Here is a 26013-nt window from a genome sequence, read left to right on the forward strand (position 1 = left end):
GTGAGATAGTTAGTGGGAGAGGTCTTTCAGGCTCAGCCTTGCCTCAATGAATATCTGCCTGCTGACGCTCCAATGAACAGCAAGCACTGCCTCCCTTCAGCTTTCACCTCCTCCTATCTGTCACCCCGTCAAGCCAGCAGATGGAGAAGCGGCTTAGTGAAAGGTGGACCCTCCCGTTCAATAACCAGCTGTGGTTTGCTTTTCTTTTCTTTTCAGAGGGACGGATGCTCATTCAGGACATTCCTTCCATCACCAGCAGAGGGCATCTGGAGAGCACATCTGACTTGGTTGTGGACTCCACCTACTACAGCAGTTTTTACCAGCCATCCCTGTATCCTTACTACAACAACCTTTACAACTACTCCCAATACCAGATGGCAGTGGCCAGTGAATCCTCCTCTAGTGATATGGGGGGCACACTAGTAGGGTCCCCTGTGAAAAACAGCCTGCGAAGCCTTCCAGCTACATATATGTCAAGCCAATCAGGAAACCAATGGCAGGTACTGTGTAACAGAAATGATGTTGGAATTCTGTGTGAAATGTGCTGGGGTCCATGAGCCTGATCCTAATCTCATTTACACTGATGGAACTCCATTCGCTTCAGTGAAGTTGCTGTAGTTCTCAGCAGTGTGAGATTGGAACCAGACTCTAGATGTGTGTTACGGTGTGTTTTTAAAAAAAAAAAAGAAAAGAAATGTCCTGGGATCCGAAAGCATTATGAAAGCTATGTGACAGGCTGTCAACACAATTGAAAGGGGTTTCTGCTCTATTTTTTATTATTTTCCCTTTATAATTAAATATTAGTTTAGTAAGGGTTTGTTTCCAGAAATAAAACAATTATAATTAGTAAATTTACCAGCCGGAGAGCTCAGGGTGGTGTTTTGGAGAGACTGTGTTCTTTAGGATCTCTCTTCATTTCTCTTTTATTATTCCCCTTCAAAGACCCTACACAGAAGTGACCCCTCCTCCTAGCCTGCTAAAACAGTCCATGCCACTCTTTGATTGGCTGGCAAGGGTCAATTGAGCATGACACAAAGCTGTTCTTCATGTGAACGTTAACTCTGCCAGGAAGAAGGGAATTGGACTTGGCTCCTCCATGTAACAGTTTGTGATTGCTAGGCCAGCCCTGAGGCATCTTTTAAGCTGTGTGTACCACTATTATATGCAACATTAAACCCAACCTCTCCCCCTTAACCTGAAATAATATTAACCCCCGAGTGTTCAAAGAGGTAGGCAGGGCTTATCGGGAAATCAACAATTTTTTTTTTGACATTTTTTTGCTATAATTAAATTGCTTAAATTTCTAAATGAAAAGTAATTTCAAACAGGAAAAGTGGAATTTTTCATTAAAAAAATGACAGTTGCAAAATGTTTTTTTTTTTTAGAAATTTTAGAATCGAAAATTCTTCACAACCAATCCTTCCGCACAAAAATTTCAATTTCAGCAAATCTGCATTTTCCATCACAAAAATTTTGTTTAAAAATTTCCAACTAGCTCTGTGAATATCCATTTGCATGTGATTTACACATACACAGCCACAGAACAGCAAGTGTGAAATCGGAAAAGAGGCTGTTCCAGGTCGGCCCACAAACAGTCGGTCCATTGTATTTTGAACCCCCTAAGCCAAATGAGCTATTCCTGTAGCAAATTTTTTTTTTACCTTTTTCAAGCTCCATTTCCCAGTCTGGAGAAGGACCAAAGGGTTATTTGAGGTCAGAGACTGGCCCAAAAAAAAAAAAAAGAAAGGAAATCTGAGAGAGTGAAAGGTTGTCTGGTCAGAGAAAGAGAAATCAAGAGTAGGAAATGCAGTCAGTGCCACTCACCACCTCACGCTGCATATTCCTCACCCTCCTTTGGAAGTGCTCCCCATGCAGCCAAACCCTTTTATGGCTCTCAACTTCCCTGGGTTACTTGTCTCCCTCTTGCAAAGCACGAGGGTGCACAACACAATAGTAAAACTCACAGCTAAGGGTCTGATGTCCAGCTCCCATAGACGTACTTGTGCTAACACTCTGTAGTAATGTCGCTGCGGGTTAGTCTGGACACTGTGGATATATACTCGGCACGGTTAGCCTGGGTCATTACTCTAGCTACGCTACTATTTTTTGTGTACAAACTCAATGGGAACTAGCATGAATATGTCTGTGTGAGCTGGAAATCACCTCTTCCCCTCAGCTCCAAGTGTAGACATTCCCACATGGAGAAAAGAAGTTTCCTTCTTCAGATGCTCCATTCTGAGATACTCCCCGCCCCCGAAAGGTAAATGGTCAGAAAATCCTCATTTCTTTAAGGGGATAAAAAGATATCGCCCTGAACTGAGAGGTTTGATCCATTCACATTTGAGCTATGGGGCAGCATTGGAAATGTTTTGCATTCCAGTATAGTAGGTTCTAGAAACATCAGCATAGTTCCTCTCCCCACTTACAATACTCTTCGAGTGAGGCTTCCCAAAGACTGCATAATTCTTTTTTCACTTCCTCCACATGGAAAGGCCCTTTTGGAAACCCAGATTAAGGGCAACTCTTGAGGGAAGGGCTAGATTCAAGGCTATGGCTTCGTGACAGGCTCTGTTTTCTCCTTTTTCAAGTCCTTCACATTCCTACTTTTCTGAGAAAAGAACTGGCGGGCCCTCCCTACGCCTGAACTCAATGCTGAGACAGCTTCCTTCAGACAAGAGTGATTTGCTCCCTCCCTCCACTTATAGGTGCATATGCATGAAAACTGGTGCTGCCCCTCTCACAAAGTGGTTTTTGGAGGCTGTTCTAGAGCTGTATTCAAGAGTGCTCAGACAGGTCACACACAGGGAGGTGGATTTGGATTTCACTCATGCCAGTGCTGTACAGTATCATTGGCTTACTGCTCTTAATTTTGTTCAACCCAAGTTTTACTTGTTTGGTTAACATGATATGATGCAATACAATATAGCTCGTAAAATGTTATCGATTCTACCTTTCACTGTAAAGCTGTGTTTGTACAGCTCCTAGCACAATGGGGTCCTGGTCCATGGCTGGAGCTCCTAGAGCTACCGCCATGAAAATAATAAGTCATAATATTTGCATCGTGAACAATATGCTATTAAAATGGACTGTCAATCATGTGATTCACAACTCCTCCAACCAATAGCGATTCCTCCTGTGGTTGCCTCAGTGACTGAGAAAAATAATGGAAAGTGAGGGGTGCATGAGTTGACATAATACATAAGTGTATGCATGTAGTCTGAAGAATTGCAGGAGAGCTAGCTGCTGCATGAAGGGCTATATGGAAGACATTATGCACTGCATAGTGGAGATAGTATCTAAGCTATTGTGTTCTGACGTGTAGTGTAAACTTGAATCTAGATTATTTCTAAACAGTATTTGGTCCTGCCATGCGGGCAGGGGACTGGACTCGATGACCTCTCGAGGTCCCTTCCAGTCCTAGAATCTATGAATCTATATGAATCTATGAATAAACACATGAATTTTATGTATCTGTGGCTTGAGGTGAGCTTTGGCTCACTGATATTAAGGTTTCAAAGTGGTAGCTGTGTTAGTCTGTATCAGCAAAAAGAACAGGAGTACTTATGGCACCTTAGAGACTAACAGCTTTATTTGAGCATAAGCTTTCTTGGGCTAAACCCCACTTCATCGGATGCATGCAGTGGAAAATACAGTAGGAAGATATCTATACACAGAGAACATGAAAAAATGGGTGTTGCCATACCAACTGTAATGAGAGTAATTAATTAAGCTGAGCTATTAGGTGAGCTATTATCAGCAGGAGAAAAAAAACTTTTGTAGTGATAATCAGGATGGCCCATTTCCAACAGTTGCTATTAAGCATTGTTATAGATCTTTATACATGTACCATTTACCTATAGTCTGAGTTATGGTGCCCCAGCTGTTTAAAATATATGACATTGTTTTTAACAATATTTAGGGGTGGGGGCAGAATAATCTCTTTTTTTAAACTCTTATTTTAGAAACTCAAGATCTTTTGTTTCCTCGCCAGTTTCATTTCCTTGGGTCTTGGAAAAGCTTTATCTCCTACTAGTGGAGCTAACCCAGCTGCACATTTTAAATGCCAGCTTTTCTGCTGTTGACAGCAGTTGGATATGGAGGGCAACAATTAAACGTAACATACATACAGAGGACTATTACCCTTTAGCTAGCACTTTAACACCACTGCCTTGAGACTCAGAATACAGTCATCGAGCCAGATCCTCCGCTGGTCTGTATAGGTCCAACTGTGTTCAAGACAGTGGAGCTAAACCACTTTACACCAGCTGAGGATCTGGCCCATCATCTTACTGGCCAATAAAGACTGGCTGAGAATCCGTTTGGAATCCGTCAGTGCTGTTCTGGCCAAAAGTCACTGCTAAGAGATTTGAGGCATTAACTTCTCCTTGTTGCAGTCATAGGTGTCCCAGTCTCAAATGGGCAAGTTAGTGAGAATGGCCCAAAAATTGAACCTAGGTCTTCTGCCAGACAGTGAAAAGCACAGTCACTAAGAACAGGCCAGGGTCCTGCAGCCTTTTTCCTGTTGTTTGTCTCTATGGCGGAGGTGCAGGAAGGAATGGTGTTGTTTGAAGAGTTAGGAATAACGTGACTGACATACTGTTATAACAGAGAGACAAGGTGGGTGAGGTAATAATTTTTATTGGGCCAATTTCTGTTGGTGAGAGAGACAAGCTTTCAAGCTACAGAGAGCTCATCACATCTATGTAGCTCGAAAGCGTGTCTCTCTCATCAACAGAAGTTGGTCCAATAAAAGATATTACTGCACCCACCTTGTCTCTCTAATATCCTGGGACCAACACACCTGCAACAACACTGCAAACATACTGTTATAGGTAGCCATTGTGAAAATTACCAGAAAATATTTTCTAATGAGAGATAGGATAGATAACACTTTACAGCACAGGGGGCAGTGACTCTCCTACAGGCAATTAGGGAAAGCAGTGTTTTGCACTGAAATAGACTAAACGTAAGTGGGAATTAGATTCCCACTGCAATCTGTGGTTGAGTATAGAATATGAGTGGTCAGTATTGCATATATTCAAGGAAAGCTCCCTGCAGACTTGTTCCAGTGTGGGAAGAATAGGAAATTGTGGTGAAGAGGAAGGTAAATGAAACTTCAGTGTCAATTGCAAGTAAAAGTTAAAGGAGTGTTTTAAAGGAAGATCTGAAGAGAGGAGATGGCTAAGGTTTTTATCTGCACTTAGAAGGATTAGCTGGTTTTAATATATTGGTAGTTATACTGGCAACCCCCCAGCGGAGATGCAAATTATACTATCTGAAGAGTGCTTTTGTCAGTGTGGCTTAAACCAGTTCCCCAAACAGAGTAAGTCACCCCAGCGAAAGGACTTTGTTCAGTATAGCTGCATCTACACTAGGGCTTTTGCCAGCACAGCTGTATCATTAGGGAGTGATTTTTTCCACACTTCTAATGACATAGCTATGCCAGTGAAACTTCCCTAGGCCAAGTCTGCACACCGTTTTTGTTGCAGTATCACGATTTTGGTGAGGGGGGTTATTTTATTTTTTGTTGAAATAGTACCAGTACAACTCCTAGTGTGGACGCAGTTACGTAGGTGTAAAGGTGCGTTAGTCATGGTCTGTATTTAAAAGGTTTGTGGGCACAGCTGTGTTAGGAGTGTGATTTATTTATTTATTTATTTTTGCTGCCAGAGCTGTGCTGGCAAAAGCCTTAGTGTAGACGTGGCTAAACTAGCAGTCCAGCATCAGCTATACCAGCAGAAGAGCTTATTTTGCTGGCACAAGTTGTGTCTCCACTCCGGGGATTTATCAGTATAGCTCTATTGGCAAATCTTTTAAGTGTACAGAAGGCCCCATGCCGGTATTACTTATGGGAATAAGCTATACTGATATAAGCACATTTATATACCGGAATAAGTATTTCCATGCTGGGAATGGGGGAAAGGGTTGAGCTGCTTTAACTGTACTAGGATAGTTAAAGCAGTACAACTTTTGTATATAGACAAAGCTTTAGTAGCTCAGCTGTTTGGGCTAGAAAAATGAATTTAGGGAGCAGGGCAAAGCGATTGGGGAGGGAACATGAGTATGTGCGTGGGATGGGAAGAAGATTAATGCGTCATTGAGCTTTGGCAAATAAACTGAATCACTGAATCTTTAATGTAGATTAATGCCAGATTTCATTAGTCTTTGTTCTTTGCATGGATTCCTGTGGGGGAAAGTTTGGTCTTGTGGTATTTCTCTGGAGATTTCATTTGTTTGTATATAATTATTCAGGAAGCTGTATCCATCACAATACGATGAGCATAACGAAGATGGTAGTGTTTAAGAGAGCAGCACCGGCAGCGTTATCTGATATGTTTTTAGTTACTTAAAGCCAGGTTTTCTTGCCAGTTTAAGGCAGATGTTCAAATAAGACCTGATGTGGAGTATTAAATATTATTTCATAAACAAAAAAGTACTTGCATGTGCACAAGAGAGGGAAGGCGGAAGAAATGTAACAGGCTTAACAGTTACTATCCATCTCTTTTCGTTCTATTTCTGCACTTAGCGACTGGGCCCTCCCTCTGGTCATTGTAACAGAAATTCATGCCTTATATCCAATCAACAGTGAAATGAGTTGAACAGCATTGGCACCGCACACGTTCATGTTTTAATGGAAGTTGGTGAATTGCTGTCTCTGGGACCAATGTCACTGACAGCTGTTTAGCTGGAGGTAAATGATAAATGTTGAGATGGCTTTGGTCTTCTTGACTTCAAGAACAAAAATTGACACAATCTGTATCTAGTCAGGCTTAAATTCTCTCCTATAAGAAGGCAGTGGATCATGGTAACTGCTGGGCCAACAGTCATAGCAGAAGGATAATGCTGACTTCTGAACGAGATGCCTCTCCAGCAGGTGTTTACGTCCTTCCACTCCCTGCTGCCAGACTGGTAACAAGTCTGACTAAGTCGACCAGCTTTCCTTCAGAAGACTCCTCCTTGTGGTCTGGAGGGCTGCTGGATCTTCTCTGAAGAGGGCTTCTGTTGTGCCGGGATGGTGGCGCAGTGTGCCTTCAGCCAGGGTTAGAGACGGGGAAAAGCTCGCAAACGTTTTTTACAAAGCCTCTGGATTTCAGATACTTTCTGGATCCAAAACTGAAATGTTGAAGCTTTATTTTTAAAATGCAACTTGTACAATCACCATGGTCACTTCCAAAAACCTCCATTTTCATTCCTTCCTGTGGCAGTGTAGGCAGAAAATCTGAAATAATCACTGTGCAAGGTCAAATAAAGAAATTAATTTACTGTACTGAGAAAAATTATACTGTTGATTCTAAAATGCATGATTAAGGCTGTTTACCTAAACACCTCAATTACAGTATTAAGGATTTATAAAACATGGCATCCAGAAAAAATTTTTTTGTGGGTTTCAAAGGCAGAGCTGTGATCAAGCAGCTAAGAGTGTGAACTCTAAGAATAGCAACCTTCTCTAAAATATGTTGTTCCCGTCACCTTTTGCAGTGTCTCTCTCCTGTTGTTTTGACATAATTTTTCTTTCATAAATCTGACCCATTTACAAAAATATGCAGTCAGAATCTTACGTATAGGGTGAAAAATACCTAAATGTATACATGCATTTCACAAGTAACCCAAAACCATCCCAACGTGCCCTGTAAGCAGTATATTATGTACTGTATTCATAAGATACCCTTCACATTACAGATTTATGCTAAAAGTATCCTAATGTTTCTGACAGCTCATGTGTGACATGGGTATAATCCATAATTCTTAGAGGAGCTAATCTAAGCGGTTTATTTTCCGATACTGCTGATAGGGCTATATCTCTTGATGTCGCAGCAGTTGAGATTCTGATGGTAACATATTGTTTATGGGTCACTGCTTTTGTCTAAAACAGTAGGTTGGAACAGAATAGCAAAGGTTAATTAAGTTTGTCTATCAAGGAAGGACAGATATAGATGTCTCCTGCATTTTCCATGCTAGAATCAAAGTAATTCAAGGCATGGTGTCATTGTCTTTTTTTTTTCTTCTTCATCCTGCAGAATGTGATTAGTAGGTTTTAGAAGTGAACAAAAATACTCTGAACAGTACTAATGTAATAAGACTGAGCATGTCTATAGCAACTTTTGTCTAAGGATCTCAAAGCACTTCATAAATGTGAGGTTTCGTTCGTTACCACCACCCCATAAGGTAGGGAAGGTGTATTATCACCATTTTAGAAATGGGGAAACTGAAACATAGACTTGTTAAGTGACTTGCTCAATGGTCACACAGCCGTCTGGTGGCACAGCAGAGCAGGGAACCCTGTTGTCTTGATTCTTAGTCCCGTGTCATAAGCAGAAGACCATCTTCTCATCTCACACCAGAACACTGAGATCTGAATTCTGCTGTTTTTAAAAGAGAGCTATAAATAAATGCTAGATGCCATTTTATCTCCCCTAAAAATGGCTTAGCTTTTAGGGAAGGGAAAGGAGCTAATGTTAAAACAGTTAGCAGCTAGTACTATGTATACATGCTCAGAAGCCGAAAAGGCTCTGCCAGAATTTTAAGGCAGCTTTGGCGGGGGATAGCTTATGTCTGAGTCATTGAGGAAGCAGAGTCATGGAGTTTGTATGTTAAGTGACCTGCCCAAGATCACACTCCCAGACCTGTGCTCTTTGCAGCATCTGTCTCCCCCATAGATGGGCACTTTAGGAGGGAGATGTGACTTCTTCCTTGTAGATTTGTGCCTGGGGAATGGGCTGGGCCAGCTACACAAAGAAAGATGTGATCAGCTCAGTTTTGTTTATTTTGCAAGGGGGTTAACACCGAGGCAGTCGACTTTTCCACAACTAGCTATTGCCCTTCCCATGGAAAAATCACCTGGAGAGAGCAAAGGAGGAAAGGAGGATCCTTCTGCAAGGATCTTTTGAGTTCCCCCCAAATCATTCTATGGGGTGTATGAGGTTTCTCCTTCCCCTACCCCTGGGACCCATGGATTCCCTGGGATCTGCAAGGACACTCGGCCCGGAGGTGCTCAATACAACTCCCTCCTTCCCTGACACTCTGCTCCATCCTGGGCAGCGTGGCTCTGAGGGAACTACTTTACCAAGCTTTTCCCCTAGCTCTGATTGCCCTGGTCTCAGCCGCCTTTGAACTCTGTGGGGTCTTTATCATCAACTTCGATGGCAGCAGGTTCAGGCCCTAAAGGAGGATGCCCATGCTCTCCAGGTGTATATTTTTTCTGACTCAGTGTTTCCCACACTTGCAGTTTTACCACAGGTCACATGATATTTGGTCTTTTTCTTAAATCTCAGCTTTCATTTTTTTAAAATGCATTTCTCATTTGTTGAAACTCCCATGATTTTGGGGACCTGACTCGTGATCTTTGAACACTTAGGGTTCGCAATGCTTGAATGTTTACAGGGCTGGTAGGAGAAGACTAAGCAGTCAGGTGCAATGGTCTGATCTTCTCCCATCCTTGGTCTTCCTAGTTCCTAATATGTGTCTCTTGATTCTGTAGAGAGCCCTCCACAAGGTACCTGCAGGGCAGGGGAGGTGCTGCAAGGGGCCTGGAAAGATGGGGCTGGGCTGCACCCACCTCTTCTGCAGTGTTGGGGAGGTTGCCCCGGTGGGATTCCCGGCAATGATCTGAGTTTGTGGAATGTCGTATTGTTTGAGCTCCTGTAATATTCATAGAGGTAATGGTTCTGTTGCTTTGTCAGCCATCGGTGGAGAGCTGGAGGCTTTGTGTGTTGTGGTCATTAACTGACGAAAGGCTTTCGTTTAGCAGTTTTTAACACACAAACGCATGTGAACAACCTGCAACTGCCTGTTGATGCAGAGCCCTCTACCGGCTTTTCAAACAACAGAAACAAAAGAATTCCAAAGTTACAGTTTACATGGTTTCTTGGCTCGCTTGTATTTATTTCGTGTATCATTTTTAAAGTCCCTCTCACCAGTTATCTGGCTGCCGTACACAATACATCCTTTGACGCTATACTGCATTTGCACAGTGTACCAGCAACTGTGAATACTGAATGGGCCAAATCTCTCTTCAGTGAGAGCTGTGGCCTGGCTGTGCATCTGAGGGCAAAGATGGGCCCCAAAGGATTACCAAATGCAAAGAGGAGTGATAATGAAATGCAACTGGTAGGAGGTGGCTAGAGATGAGAAACCCAAGAGTTCTAAGCAAGGGCAATACCATATTTACAGGTGATGGGGCAGCTAGCTCAATAGCTGTCGCCCTTGCTGCATTGTAAAAAAAGAGTGATTGGTTGTAATCCTATAACTCTTTGGAAAAGAGGCCTGCTAACCATGCCCCAGCAAAAAGTGTGCAGGTTAAACATTCTTATCACTAGCATTTAGAGGCCCCAACTGGTTTGGGGCCTGGTTGTGCTGGGCGCTCTCCCTGTCCTAAAGAGCTCGCAAACTTTGGGTGAGGTAAGTTGCAATAGGTGGGTGTAACAAACAAACAAACAAACAGAGGAAAGGATGGGTGAGAAGGGAGGCTTATGTTGTGGGTTTATTTTAAATGCTCCTTTCAAAATGAAAGGGGTCTGTGTTCAAGCCAGAGCACAGGAGACGACTATTACCCCTGTTTTGCTACCTGCCCGCCAGTTTGACAATCTACCTCACAGCATCCTGCTGATAGAAAATGTGTCCCAATATTTATGGCAAGTATCCCATAATGAGGGTACCACTTTGTCCCCCTGGGAACCCTTTTGAACTCCCAATCATGCCATGAGCGCCCTCCTCCTGACTTATCACCAATGGTGCAAGAACTCCCAACCTAGCCGAAGCTGAAGGGGTTAATACAGAGTGAAACCCACCCTCCCCCAGGGTAATGATCTCATAGGTCCCCATTTTTAATACAGTGATAAGGTCAAGAATGTTTATGTTTGGTTGGTTTTTTACTGTTACTATAAAATAGGGTAGCTAAGCACTATGAAAAGGAAACCTTCTGGTTCAGATTTACAGTGGTGTATATTCTAAACAGTTTAATAAAACAAAACCTAAAGCTTTTTGATTTCTTGGGTGGTTAATTCAATGCATATTCTTTGCAGAGCCAAGCCTGTCTGTTGGTCGGACTGTGGTTCATAGACTTGGTGTGGGTAATAAGATTATAAAACATGTCTCTTGCCGACAGCTACCACGTACTAATACTAATAGTCGTAATAACTCATTGAATCCTGGGATTTTTAGGTGAGTTGTTTTTTTAAGGAATTGGGGGGAAAGCTTTAAAAGGCTTGAAAGGAAACAGATCAACACCCACATCCTGCAGGGGAAGGAAACAAGACATTCATTCAGTGCCATTGAGCAGTTCTTCCATTTTATTGCTGCTCAAATAATATTATCTCCAGCAGGTGATATTTTTAGTGCCTGCACACAGACTCCACACACCCACAAACAGTTACTTTCAAGGATAGCAGGCCTAAAAACTGAGCTGCCAGGACAGTTGTCTCATACCACAGAACATGACAACATGATTGCTGAGGGCAGGCAGAGGTGGTTCTTCTACCATCTGCTCCACCATGCTCAGCGCTCACTGCCTTCAGAGGTGCATGGACTGAGAAGGAGCCTTTGATGTCGACATTCGAAGCCTTAGGAATAGACTGGGTCCTACGTGCCTTATACTGAGTTTCTGGCTTTTTATATTGCGTTCTCGCCTTCTTTGGTCACAGAGGGCATTGTGGATTTGGAGATGGGAAGTGTGCTGAGCTTTATGTCTTAGCCCTGGCCTCCCTATGTTTTGGGGAGTGCCTTACTATCCGACCTTAGGGTCATTGGTTTGACCTCTTTTAAGCAAGGCCTAAGCCCCTTCTGACTTCAAAAAGTTTTCAGAATGCTACCGGACAAGGAGTTGGTTCCGAAGTTTGTTTAACATTGTCTTATTGGGAGTAAACTTTAATTGGTTTATTTTATGTTTTTGTACCTAGCATTCAGAGAGCAGAAAATCATCTTATAAATGAGTGTTGTTATTGTTTGTTATATTAAAGACCATACCTGCAGGACTGTAGGTATATCCTGTCTATCTCTAGGTATGTCTATAACTGTTTAAGACCGTGTTGCAGCCATAAAACAAATAAATATGCACCTTAGTCACATCACTTGGAATTTCATCCCAAAACAGAGGGTAGGATATTGCGCTAAGTCTTATTCATGTGAAATCTCTGTGTTACTAAGACCATGCTAATTCTAATATGGCAGTTTGAATACTGAGAGTGTAAACAACAGGGGAAACACTCGGAAAAGTAGATTTGGAGAGCTCCGCCGACACACTCATTCACTGTACCAGGTAGAACTTTTCCTGTTTTTCTTCCAAGTATGATTGCAGGGGCATATTTTGTTGGATAAACATACAGGGCCAAATTCTGGTGAAGTCCACAGAATACGATGGGTATAACTGCTGGCAGAATTTGGCCCACTGTCCGTATGTAACATGAGTACACTGTACCTTAGATAAGGAACTTCAGATGGCATAGTTGTACAGGTGTGCCTATGGATAGATTTACAGGTTTAATAATACTGTGATCATTTTTCTCTGGTCAAAAGCTCTTTATCTACTAGTAATTTAATGACAAACCAATTTGTGGAAGTTAGGTAATATAGTATTACCTTTGCACATAGGATTTTAATGTTTTTAGTAATAATGGCTTTCTAGGTTTCTCGCTTACCTTTAACTGTTATATCAGCCTTACGGTATAGAAGTTTAAAACAAATAATAATGCCAGTTTCCGTAAAATAAAAATTTAAAGATATAGTTAATTCTGTTTGGGCACTTCATAAAGCTCAAGGATGGAGGGCAGATTAGATTGGCCCAAGGGATTGGAAATAGGATAAGCCTTCATTTCTGAGTTTTGGTCTCCATTCATCCTTGATCCAGGTTCAAAGTTTTTACGACCTGGAAGCAGTTTGGGCTGTTTGAAATGAGAAAGGATGGTTTGGACTGAGACTTACGAGATCTTAAATTCCATTCCTGGCTCTGACAGATTTCCTGTGTGACTGAGGCAGTCACTTAATTTCTGCCTGACTCAGTTTCCCATTGTAAAAGAAGGATAATATTTTTCTACCTCACTGGGTTTTAAGAATAAATTCATTAATGTGTGTGAGGTGCTCAGATACTCAGTTGATGGGGTCTATATAAGTCTCTAGATTGGTATGCTCTGTTTCTAGGGAATATGTGTGTGTTCTCATTGTAGTAACTACCATCACCAATTGGTCCCATGGTTGTTAGTCTCTTTGGAGACTCCAAGGACCGAATGGCTGCTGTTCATCTCTGCTACTGTTCGTCAGGGTTGAACACATAGACAGAATGGGATTAGAAAGCTCACAGTGATACTATCTGTGCTGGAAATAAGTATTTTCTAAACAAAAATTCTAGGAAATGAATGTGTTTTTTCTTGAAAACTAAGTCAATAATATGTAAATGAAGGACAGTGAGAAATTTCCATGATGCAAATAAATCTCACTCCCCACCTCTGATTCAGTTTTTATACACTGCTGTTCTAATTCTTTCTTTGAACAGATGAAAAGCACAGAGAGCCGACATGCCATGAGCTCCCAGTACAGGATGCACTCATACTACCCTCCTGCCTCCTACCTGGGCCAGAGTGTTAGCACCCCTGCTTGTGTTCCGCAGATCTTCACTTTCGAGGACAGCCCCTCATACTCAGAGTCTAAAGCAAGCGGTAGGTGCACAGTCACCCCAGACCTAATGGGGGTCTCAGATATTTTTTTAATTCACCTTGAGAGGACATAAAAAACTAGGATTATGGAAAAGGTTTAATTTAGCAGTGCTGAAGGTACGTATCATAACCAAGCTTACAAAGAGCAGTCCGTTTTTGGATGATGTGTGGTGCTGGGATGCATATGGCATTGTGAAGTTCACTTTTTGGAAGTCTGATAAATTAGTGTGGGAGGGAAGGTGCTAATTTTAGGGTCTTTTCTGCTCCTGCATTCGTTTCGGTAGATTGCAGGAAGAACAACTAAAGGTTAAAATAATGCAAATTCCTATTCAATTCCTATTCCTATTCAATCCCTATTCATATTCAATCAAATAAGTTTCTCCAGGGAAACATTTACCCCAGACAGTTCTGAGCTGTCTTTCGAAGAAGGGACCACCTCTTTATTTTTTTAAAGATTCTTTTCACTAAATATTCCTTTCAGGCCAGTACTTTCACAGGCCCCCGTGGCTTGCAATCCTGTTGTTGTCTCCACGTGTGTTTCAGAAGACACTTCAGGCCCATCCATCCAAAACCTGGAGTAAAGAAGGACTGGGTTCTCTGTGGGAAATAATTCACCCACCTCCATTCTTAGCTTTCAAACACATCAGACTACATTGCCTGGTTGAAAAGAATTCCAGAGAAACACATATTTTTCCCATCTGGTGTTTTTCCCATAACACTAAAAAGTTTATTTTTAAAATGTCTGTACACTAGTTTGTTTGTAAGGGCCTCTGGGTTTATCTGTAGTGGGTTAGCAGTTCTGACATGGAGCAATAGGACTATGAAGCATGAACAGGGCCTTAAAGCAATCAAAGTGCTGATCAGGGAATCATGTCCCACTGTGCCTAATCCGGGTCAGTTGGACAGAGGGGAAGATGCAGATCAGGTGGATTCAGTGATGTGGAAGCCTCTAGGAGAGGAGAAGTCACATGGACACACCACCTGTCTTTTCTGTAAGTGGAACCACCTTCCTTTTGTGGACAGAAGGAACCAATGGTACTTCCCTCTTCCAAGAGAGAAGGAGAGAGAACAGAGGGTCCCTGCTCCCTAGCATCCAGGAAGGGAGGAAAAGGTAGGAGAGGAAAGTTTTACCAATACCTTGTAGTAGGAGAGTCCCTTCATGGTTCCAGTTAAGGGAGTGACATGGCTTGGCAAAAGGGACGTGGTTTAGTGGCAGGGGTTAGAGAACAGGCTTAGTTCAGTTTTTGACCATCGTAAAGGTAAGTGGCAACCAGACCAAAAGGCAATGTAGATAGTATAATCAGTAAAATCTGCCGTCAGCAAGGATTCGACACAATCCCTGCAGGCCTCTGCATAATAGAATTTATACCAGCTGAAGATCTGGCCCGGTATTTTTGAAGTGGCTATTTTCTGACAGGTTTCACCACACCAGAAGATGAAGAAACAAAATATGATGTGGTGAAACCTAAGAGACTTTTTCCCCTTCTCTGGGAGTTCTAAATGGCTCAGAGAAATTAGTGATCCTTGCTTTCACTTTCCCTTTCTTTTCTTCAGTTTATTTCTCCTCCCTCTGCTCTGACAACCGCTGAACAGCAACACCTTTCTCTGTATTCAGTGGTCAAATAAGCATTTGGCTTCACATTCAACTGCAGGTGGCACTTTTTCTTGCATCCATCATGACTAACTAATGACCCTCACTAGTCCAGCATTCTTAAAAATGGACAAAAAAGCCCTATGCCTTTTATTAACAAATTAATTTCAGTATTTTTCATTGCTCCAGAAAAAAAAACTTGTGCGTAATATGCTCACTGATTTTTAAACTGCATAAACACTGTATTTTCAATAATCATTGACTGCTTGTTCAGGCAATATTCCACACACTGATATTGTTCCCGAAGTTAGTTCATCAATCAGAAAATGACAAGCAGTGAGATGTAATTTAGGGAGCTCAAACAGCATTTTCCCAGCCCTGAAGGAGTGTTTTTTCATAGCAGGGGTACTTGCCAGTTGAAAGAGGTACTAGTGTTCTTATGAGAAGCTTAAATATGTGAGTAAACACACACATGCTTTTGTTATGGGCTTTTTAAGAGTTTCATCTTTTTTTTTTCAATTATGACCAATCACTGGGAGCATATGCTGGGAGTTCTCCATCCAAAGGTGAGTATCTCCACTCTGTTAGACCAGGGACTGCAGTCCCATGGAATTTTCCTTCTGCTCTTTATTCCTATGAATATTTTCTCTCCTCCTTCACAACTTTCACTCCCAGTGGATGCTAACTCAGCCAGAATGGTGTGAACAATGGAATGCTGTTCAGTACCTGACACTTGCCTACTCTGCAAGGTACTAGCTATGTCTGCTACAAGTGTTTGGTCATTTAAAGGACAGGCTGCTTTCTCAGATTTTCAGTGCTTGCTGACTTGGACTCTGGGCATTTTGTATATAATAGAGCAACTGACACATCTCCCCATGGTTAATAATACCCCATCTTTAAAGATAACATGAGTGCAGCTTCATATATCAGCTAGCCCATGGGAACTGCTTTAGTAACTTATTCTATTGTACGGACATTAGTATGTTCACTACTACTGTAAAGTTGGCGGATCTGTTTTAAGTCTTGTACAATAATCCTCTTCCTTCCCTACTGACTATACACATATATTAAATGAAGCATGTGATATGCTGTTTTCAGTCCTTCTTCCTTTTTTCCAATTGAAATAATATCTTCATCTAACCTCATAACACTGAAGTGTACCTGTTCCGAAGCCCATGAAGACACTGGACTCTTAGCCATCTTGTGGAAGATTATTAATAAAACACACCACACCGTTCCTGATTTTTCCCCAGGAGCATTTTTATTATTAAATACAAAACTGCTTTTTTCTTTCAAGTACACATATTCATAGATTTTAAGGCCATAACTTCTGTTTGAAGATTGTACAGATTTATTGGAAGATCTGTGTATCAGAAGTCCATAAACTTCACAGAAACGTAACTGTGCAGTAATAGAAGTTCAATAGGACTAAACAGAAAAAGAAATACAAGTTAGAGCAAAAATGTCAGAGTTAGCAGCCCTTTTATCCTGCAGCACTGGTTATTAAATGGTAATATTACGGATCAAGGGCTAGTAACCAGAGGTGGTCTTACAATACATAGTGTCTGTTACCACACCAGACTCTTCAGTTGTAACTTTGACTTTATACAGACTTTTCCAGTTCAGATTTTAGCACAGTTAGTATTTCAGTCAAACCATTTCATTAATTTTGTTCCGCTAAGTTAACTGCCCATTTAGCCTGGATCTGTTGAAAGGGAGGAGAGATAAGCTGACCTCTGATTTACGTTCACTTTTGTTTTATGAATGGTGAGAAGACGTTTGCAGGAAGCTTCTGACATTCCCACATGAGGTCACGCCATGTTACAGTATGTTGCATTTAGTAATGGGGTGACATTTTCTAAATGACAAAACACCATCACTCCAGCTCCTTGCAATTTTAAGCGGTTCTCAATACAACTGCTTCCAGCTGGCAAGATTGGGGTCCTTCCAACTATAATTTTATTAGTGGAAAAAATAAGGTAAATTAGAGCTCAGTGGTGAAAGAATGGGCTATAAAGTTTGCAACAGATTCTCCAGTACTGCCAAGTTTTAGATGAACTTAAAATAGGCAGAATGGAAAGGTTTTGGACTCTGAGGCCAAGTCTAGAGTTGAAGCTGAGGGTGTGATTCCCAGCTTGAGTATACGTATTTGTGCTAGCTCTCTAAAAATAGTAGTATAGCCACAGTAGCATGGGCAGGAGTGAGTAATGGCATGTGCTACCCGTCCCAAGTGCAAACTTGCCTGGACCCCCTGGATATGTACTTGGGGCAGCTAGCCTGTGCTGGTGCTTGCTACTGCCCATGCTAGTGCGGATACACTATCGCTTCTAGCAAGCTAGCTCGATCCTGAGCTAGTGTGAATATGTCTATACGAGCTGGGAATCGTGCCCAGCTCCTGGGATAGACGTAGCCTTTGTTGTACTTCAGAAAGCTTTTTCCTTTTCCCTCCCTTAGCTTTTAATTCCCATTTTATTTATGTTTCAGAATCAAGAGCAATGGTAAAGAAAGACATGGGAGAGGAGACTATTAAGTCCGTGGCATGTAGAACACATTTGTTTTGGAAGCAAGCTTGAGAGATCATGGTGAAAGTAGAGGAGAAACCGTAGGAATATTTATAGCACAGTCATCACTACAGGAATCAATTAACCTGGGTCCCCCTGAGGAAGGTAGTCAGTCCGAAACTTTGGTGGGAATTCTTTAAGGCCCAATCCGATGTCCATTGAAATCAGTTGTAGTCTCTCTCTTGTCTTCAGTGGGCTTTAGAACAAATCCTGTGTGCTTAAAGTTAAGCAAGTGCTTAAATACCTCAGTGATGCCTCGATTCAGGAAAGACATGCTTAAATCCATCCCTTTCAGGGTAGTGCTTATGCTTAATTTTAAGCATATCCTTACATCCCATTGACTGAAAGTTACACATGTGCTTAAGTGCCCTGCATGAATGGGCATGTTTTCCTGAACTGGAACCTGGGAGTCTGGGCTGTCTGGACAGGTAATACATTCAGGAAAAAGTTTAAATCTACAGAGAAGGAAATTAAAGAGAATGATTTCTCTCTCACACACACTCATACCTCCCCCTCGATTTTTAAATGACCATCTTGTTCCAAGAAATGCACAAAATAAGCCCCCACTTCATGGTCCTAGTGATTCATTTTTATTTTGTGTATTCCTTTGTCCATGGCTAAGGAGGTTACTTGATTTTTAAGATGTGGGCCTTTGAATTTTTTGTTTTCCTGTGGAAATCTCTGGAATGTTGTCAATACAAATGATGAGCTATCAGGAGTCATTGTCTGTAATTTTACTGCAAAACTGGGAGCCTAGAACAACTGAGTTCTAATCCTATCGCTGACACTGTTTCCTGCAGTGGCGTTGGGCAAGTTATTTGATTGCTCTGTCTCAGTTTTCACATCTGTAAAATGGGGATAATACTTTTCTTCCTCTGAGGTGGTGTGTCAGTGCAACAGCACTCCTGGCCAAGCATGGCACAGCCCCTGGGCTCACTTAACCTAGCAGGGTGATCAATCTATTCCTGGTGTCCAGAATCTGAAAACCCTTTCTTCACTCCCAAGTCTGTCAAGGGATTAGTAGGGGAACCCAGGCCTGCCCACTCCCCTGGGTTCCAGCTCAGGGCCCTCGAGCTAGGTGAGTAGGATCAGGGTTCTTTGACTCTGACAGTGCCCTGAGCTCCTTCCTACCGTCCCCTGGATCTCTGCAGGCTCTGCTGTTGGTCAGTTCGTCCCCTTCTGGGCTGTTGTCTCTGGGCAGCACTTTAGTAGTTTGCTGGCAGGAGCGCCTTTCTCCAGCCTGCTCACTCCTCTGACAGCTGCCCTGCCCTTTTGCTTCCCAGCTCTTTTATCCTCCCAGCTGCTGAGAGACTGCCAATCAGCGGTGGCCGGCAGTGCCTTTGGTTGCTGGACTTGCATGGGGTACATACATCCTATGACACTCCCTAACCAGATGAATTACTTGCTTGTAAACTGCTTAGAAAATATTAATATAGGACTGGTTGAAAAGGTTTCAGCAGACCAGTTTTCCATCAGAAAATGCTGTTTCATCAAAATTGAAACGTTTTGCAGGAATGTGTTGATTTTGATGACATTTTTAGTGGAAATTTTTAAAAACAATTTGAACTGAAATTGAGTATTTTGTTTAGACTTTCTTGTTTCCTTTCATTTTGACTCATTTTGTTTAGACTTAAATTTAAAAAAATCCATATAATAAACAAAAATTAAATTATATATTATACTAGAATATTTTTCCATAATCACAATGAAACATTTTGATAGGGTCATTTCAGTGTTTCCAAAACAAAAGACTATGGAATTTTTGTTCTGCACTAAATTTCAAAATTTGGACTTTTCAGAATGTTGGAATTTCCCCTGGGATGGGCATTTCATTTTCCAGACCAGCTCTAATTAAATGATATATAAACGCTTAGTATGGTCTTTAATGAGAATTCTTATCTTATGTGCTTGTTTTGCAAAAATATACATGAACACAAAAACAGCATACACAAACATTTCACACTAAGGCCATGTCTACATTATAAGCTGAGGATTGTAGTTCCCTGCTTGCATACACATACTCACATAAGCTCTTATTGAACTAGTGCTAGTATAAGTCGCACTGTAGCCTCAGGAGCAGGGGCAGCAGCAGTGCAGACACAGCTGAGCTGTGCTGACTACAAACCCACCTGAAACTGGTGGGTATGTACTCAGCATGGCTCAGCTGTCTCTCCACTGCCGTAACCTGTGCTACTGCAGCTCCGCTGCTATTTATACTCATGCTAGCTCAATGAGCGCTAAAGCAAGCATGTGTACACAAGCAGGCAAATAACACCTCCTCACTCATAGTGTAGTCTTAGCCTATCACCTTTAACATTAGCTACCCAGAGGTGGTCATTTGTGCATATGGAATTGCTTAGATTACCTAACCCCGCCGATAGTTTGTTGTCATCTGCTTTTGCCACATTTTTCGTTTTTTGTATTTTGTTTGCAAAAAAGTGTTGTTGTTTTTTAAGTAGCTGAATGATAGAAATATAGTCTTGTACTTGTCCCTTTAAAGCTTTAGTCCTGGAGTCATACACAGCCTGACACTGAATTGTCAGGCATGACAACAGCATGTGATAGCCAATGCTACTGCCCCACCACCATCTTTTCTGCCTCCCCAGCATGAAATTGCTGCAGCAGCTGACTCTGTGAAACTAAACGATCTTCTTTTGTATTCAAAGTCCAAAAAATCTTACAAGATCTGTGAGTAGCCAAACACGGCACACCACACAGAAAGTATAAGGGCAGTCAGGATACACATGGGGTATATCTGCAATGGAGCTAGAAGGTGGACATATCGATTGACCTAGCACGCTAAAGAATAGCTGCAGTGGCATGAGACGCAAGAGGAAGGACTAGCCGTCCTTGCCTGAGACCATAGGTGCGTATTCAAGATGGCTAGTTACTTCTGCTGCTCCTGCCACAGCAGCTATGCTTCTGTTTTTAGTGTGCTAGCTCTGATCAAGCTAGTGAGGGTTTGTCTCCTCAAGGTGGAATTTATACCTTTTAGCTTCAGTGTACACATACCCTTAGGTAACTGGGCCCTTGAGGAGAGCTTTGCTCTGGTGTACTAAAAGACGTTTGTATCTGATTCAAACAGACCTTTGTTCATTTCATATTGGGATGCTACAGATCTAGTGGTTTGAAGTTACAGGAAGGGGAAAATGGGAGTGGCAGAGGTAGCTTTTATGTAATGGGAGATGGCTAACTCCACAGTGAGGACATAAAAAGCCTGGTGAATAGAGAGTCTGATTCTCATTTACACTAAGGTTCCTTTAAACCTCTCTGGAAGGGTAAATGAGAGTCAGGCCTAGTTTTTTAAACAGCTTTTTAAAATTTAAACTTATTGGGGAACTGCAGATATTTCTGTTAGGAAATGTTAGTTCCTGTTAAATAAACAGATCCCAGAAGTACTCCAGCATTGTTTACGTGTAAAGTGGAAGAATTAAAGTGGTTACAAATTTTGCTACTCGGTGCATAAGGACATAGCAATTGCCATACTGCATCAGACCAAGCTCTGTCTATGTGCCTTGTCTTTGTCAGTGACTAGCACCAGATGCTTCAGAGGAAGAGAAACCCTGCAGTAGGCATATATGGGGAAATCTGTCCCCACATTATAAGAAATTAGATTAATACCTAGTTATAGATTGGCTTAAGGCCTGAAGCATGCAGTTTATTATCCCTTCCAAAATTGTTGTTGGCATTACCTATTATAACTGGATATTCTTGTTATCTTATAAATGACAAATCTCTTTTTGAATCTTGTAACGTTCTTGGTCTCAAATGACTTCCCATGGCAATGAGTTCCACAGTCTAATTACATACTATGCAAAAAAAATTGTATTGCGTAAAATAATTAATTAAGCAGCACTGCTTGAAAAATTAACCTAAAGGCACAGTGAAGCAATTTTTAGTGATCTGCCTGTTATGTGAGTCTAGATTATATTCAGACATAGTCTTTTGACAGTTATATTGTCCATGTGCTGCTGACAACAGCCACAGTTACTAGATGTACCACACACAAATCCCCCAGGCAACTGGCACTAGAATCTTTCTCCGTCAGCACCAGAAACGTGGTCCTTTGCCAGTTAGGCTAAAAGAGGTTTTCCTTAGCTAGTACTAGTACTAGTTCCCCTATCCTTTCTCTGGACAAGCCACTAAAGTGCAACACCACACACACAAAGCCAGTATATTGTGATATGCCCTCATGCACCTAATTTCCATCTAATCATCTACAGAACGTCCACTCAACCTTAATATTTATAAGACTGTTCCAGTTGCCCTAGTACACACTGGGACAGTGTATAACACAACTGTGATGTGTTTAGTCCATGCTATTTTCTGAGCTAAGCTTTAGCCAAAAAAAAAAAAGAAAAGTTTGACATTCAAAAAGTGGAAATGAACCAAGTTTTCAGAGTCTTCTTACTTAAGAGAACGGCTTGTCCAATTAACCTCAAAACTACAAAAAAACAACAACAAACCTCTTTGGCCTAGGAATAAACATGAGGAATTTCAAGCAAGAAAGGTTCTTTTTCCAGATAATTATATGGGAGTCAAAATGAGGCATGTAGTGGAAGCTATCTCAGACTCTTAACTGTGGAGCCAGTACCACTGCTTCATAATTTTTCTGATGCTTTATTGTAAAACGTGCTGATCCATTGATGAAGCCCAATGAGGAATTTGAAACATGCTCTGGATTCTACCATTATAAAAGCAATTTTGGGATGGATCTCTCACATTGGTGTCACAGTCAAAGGCATGTAAGAAACAGAATCCCATGTCTCATGACAAAAAAACCTTCAGAATCATTTCAGTGAAAGGAGGGCTGGAATAGCAGAAATACTATACACCGAAAGAATGTAAAAGAGATTCTGGATTATGACATTTTTCTCAGGCTGCATTTCATTGTTGGAAAGCTATGCATCTTTTTGATGCGTCTCAAGTACAACATTTTCAAATGAATCTATGCCCTTGGATGCCATACAAGGTTTAAAGAATATTTTAGTGTCACAGATCGTGCCTGAATGCAGAATCAGAGATATGCCTGTCACAGAGTATTGGCGTGTAGAAGACCTGTGAGACCACTTTCTGGAACTTGTAGCTGTTTCACAGCATTGTCGGTCCAAGCTGCCCAACAGCATTGCTGCAGAAAGAAAAGCGATGCTGCTGTTTAACACTATAGCTCAGAAGCAATGCCCAGCAATGGAGGAAGAGACTGAATCTGGCTATACTTTATTTACAGCCAGTGGACTAGATTCACTCCCTGGGTTATGCTGATAAATCTCCTTGAGCGCTGGAACACAACAACACAAGCTGCTCCATACCCATCTCTACCAGGGAGGAGGAGCCAGCAACCATAGCTCCCAAAGTGGGCCTGGCTGTCCCTCGAAGGGACAGGGCTGGGGCAGCTGAGGGATGCTGTTTCTGCACCTTTCCCAGTTAGCCTCCATCCATAGAGACCTGGCTGGATTTTACAGCTGCTCAACACAAGCAAAACCTCTGAGGGGAACATGGTGGTGATGTTATCATCACCCGGCCCTTTTCTCAAGGGGCACAGCTAATTGCAGCCCCCACGTCCATGAGGATAAAAATGACCTGATGTTGGAATGCAGTCCCTGTCTTCTCCCAGTGGCTGGAATGTAGCGTGTTGGCTGGGGTACTGGCTTACCTCGTGTTTTGCTTTTTAAAACTAGCTGCTAAAAAAGAGAAAGTCCCAGCAGCTATGTTCTCGAATATGCCGACTCTTCGCTATGAAAGCTGAAAATGTAGACTCTTTCCCACTATTTCTCAAATAACATTTTCAGAAGAAACTTCAATTAAAAAACAGACAGCTGTTGGTCTTTACTGAAACCAGTAGGAATGATCTGGTAACGTTGTTTGGTGATTTACAAAAAATGCATGCAGATTCACAAAATGCTGTCATTTCATCTGCATATTTTGTCGTTTACATACTTGGTTTCTGCATAATTGTTTTTATTTTTGGCCACTATTATTTTTAAACAGGTTCTTATTTATCAGTCCCAGATGCATATGCCACATACAACCTCCCTCAGACATGAATTACAAGAAGGCCAGAAGGGCTAGCAGGCCTGCAATTAGAACTACTCTTCCAGCTTTGGTTTGGATTGCTGGTATATAAGCACACAAATCAAACCATCTTTTACTCTTCTTGACGGCTACATTCCCATCATCAGGTAGGGTATTTGTTTTGAGCAGGATCCTGGTAAATTTCAGCGCCTTGCTGTATGCTCAGAAAAAATTAGAGGAGAATGGAGGATGAGGTGATGTGTACACACGCGCACCAGTTAACTAAAAGATGGAGCATGGCTGTACTGTGACGTATCCACACATGATCGGGATTGCAGAGGTATCCAGCACAATGGATTTGTGTTGGTGTGTTTTGTGGAGCCCAGGCAAACTCCCTTCGAAGTCAATGGGAGTCTTTCTATCAATTACAATAGAAGTTGGATCAAGTCCTAGCAAACTAGCAAACATTTCAACAGGCCTTCTTTTTAGATTGATTTTTTTAAATGGAAGACGTCATGTTTAAAGGAAAAAGAAGAAGAAAGCATCAAAATTGGCAGGCCCAAAATGTAATTTTTTTCTTTTTAAGTAAGCAAGTAATTAACTTTCATTTGTGACATCATTATTTCTTTCTATTATTATTGTTTCTTTAGCTGTAACAGCAGTTATCAAAACTTCAGTTGACCTTGGTGGGCAGTTTATAACAAAACATGGCAAATTATTTTCATATGAGTTTTAAAATAACTGTTTTGGTGAATAATTTCATACCTGTGTATATTCTGAGTGAAATTGGATTAGTAAAGAATCTAGAATCGATCTTTAAAGCCCCAATAGGAAGGCACCCCTATTCAGGAAAGGAATTAAATAGAACTGGGTGAAAATAATCAGGTGACTCAGTTTTTTACTGTAAAATTAGGATTTGGGTTGACCAAAACAATTAATAAATTCAAGTAGAATTCAGCAAATTGTTTCAGTCCATTAAAAATCTTTTTGGAAAAGTCAAAACAGTTTGATTTGGCATTTCTGAAATGAAGCATTTAGACATTTTGTTTTGCAATTTAATTCAATTTTATTTAAAAAATAAATATTAAAAGGATTAGAAAAATATATGGAAAATGAAAAGTTTTGTTTGGAGCTGAACAAAATGTATTTGGGATTGAATGAAACATTTAATTTGATCCGATACAAAAATTTTCAATTATTTCATTTTGCCAGAAAAATCAAAAAAATGTCATTTCAAATCACTCAGCCATTTTTTTCAGTTACTATTTTTGAGTACATCCACTTAACCCAAAAGTAAGTTATTCACACAGCTCTTTACTTAAACACTGCTTAACTTTAAGCATCTGCGTCAGTCCCATTGTGCTTAAGTTCTTTCCTGATTCAGAGTCTGTTTGTTTTCTATTCTAATATATTCTGTATGCTGCATAGACTCTAAAACAAAGGAAGAAAATCATACATGCACAAAATTGCTAGTCCTTGCACAATTAGAAAGGTGTGTGTTTTGCAGAGTCCTTACAAAGGAAGCCTGAAATTAATTCTGATAAACCTAAAAACGTAGAGCTCACATAGCTTAATGAGATTTTTTTCTTACCCATTTTTTTTTAAAATATCACAAAAAGGGATCTGACAAGGTGAGATACAGGAAGGTTTGAAGGATGCCGGGCCATCCTGTTAACTTGGTGTGAGTGCTGTTATTTGATGCGGCCACCCTGGAGTGGTACTGAAATAGCAGACAGCCCCAGCTACCCCACCTGTGGCAGGTCTGACACACGTACATGTGTAAACCCTCACCCACTCATGGGCTTTTAAAATAAATCAGCAAGTATCAGTCTGATCAGTTCTGTGGTTTTCCCAGCATTGGCTGGCATAACAAGACAGGGTTTTATGAGGGCATGCGTTTAGCTGGGTGATAACATTTTGTGTGAATAAAAATGTGGGTTGCAAACATTTATTAGATTGAGTCCCGCGGGCTTTGTTAGGAGGCAGCCTGCTAGAGAAAAGGGGGTCCCATGAGAAAGTTTTGTCGCCGATTTGAGGAAAAGGCAAATCAAAGTACACAGTTGACCCACTGTCAGTAGTTTAGTCCGATGATCCTGGCTGATCGAGGGAACCCCTTCATCACTGAATACAGCTGCAGAGAGCAACAGGCCACTGAGGAGTAGTGTCATCATGATAGCACACGGCAGTGTTCACCTCCTGGCATTGC

General features: G+C 41.4%; 1 protein-coding gene across 1 annotated transcript in view; it reads left to right on the forward strand.

The window, feature by feature from the left end:
- DMRT1 (doublesex and mab-3 related transcription factor 1) overlaps positions 1–26013 on the forward strand; it is a 77569-nt gene that overhangs the window by 24674 nt on the left and 26882 nt on the right. Inside the window, exons 3-4 of the mRNA XM_026652332.1 lie at positions 217–500; positions 13484–13646. Coding sequence (XP_026508117.1) covers positions 217–500; positions 13484–13646 — 447 coding nt within the window. The remainder of the gene's footprint in view (positions 1–216; positions 501–13483; positions 13647–26013) is intronic.

The sequence above is a fragment of the Terrapene carolina genome, unplaced genomic scaffold, assembly GCF_002925995.2.
Source record: "Terrapene carolina triunguis isolate 2854851 unplaced genomic scaffold, T_m_triunguis-2.0 Scaffold113, whole genome shotgun sequence".
NCBI classification, from domain to species: Eukaryota; Metazoa; Chordata; order Testudines; family Emydidae; genus Terrapene; species Terrapene triunguis.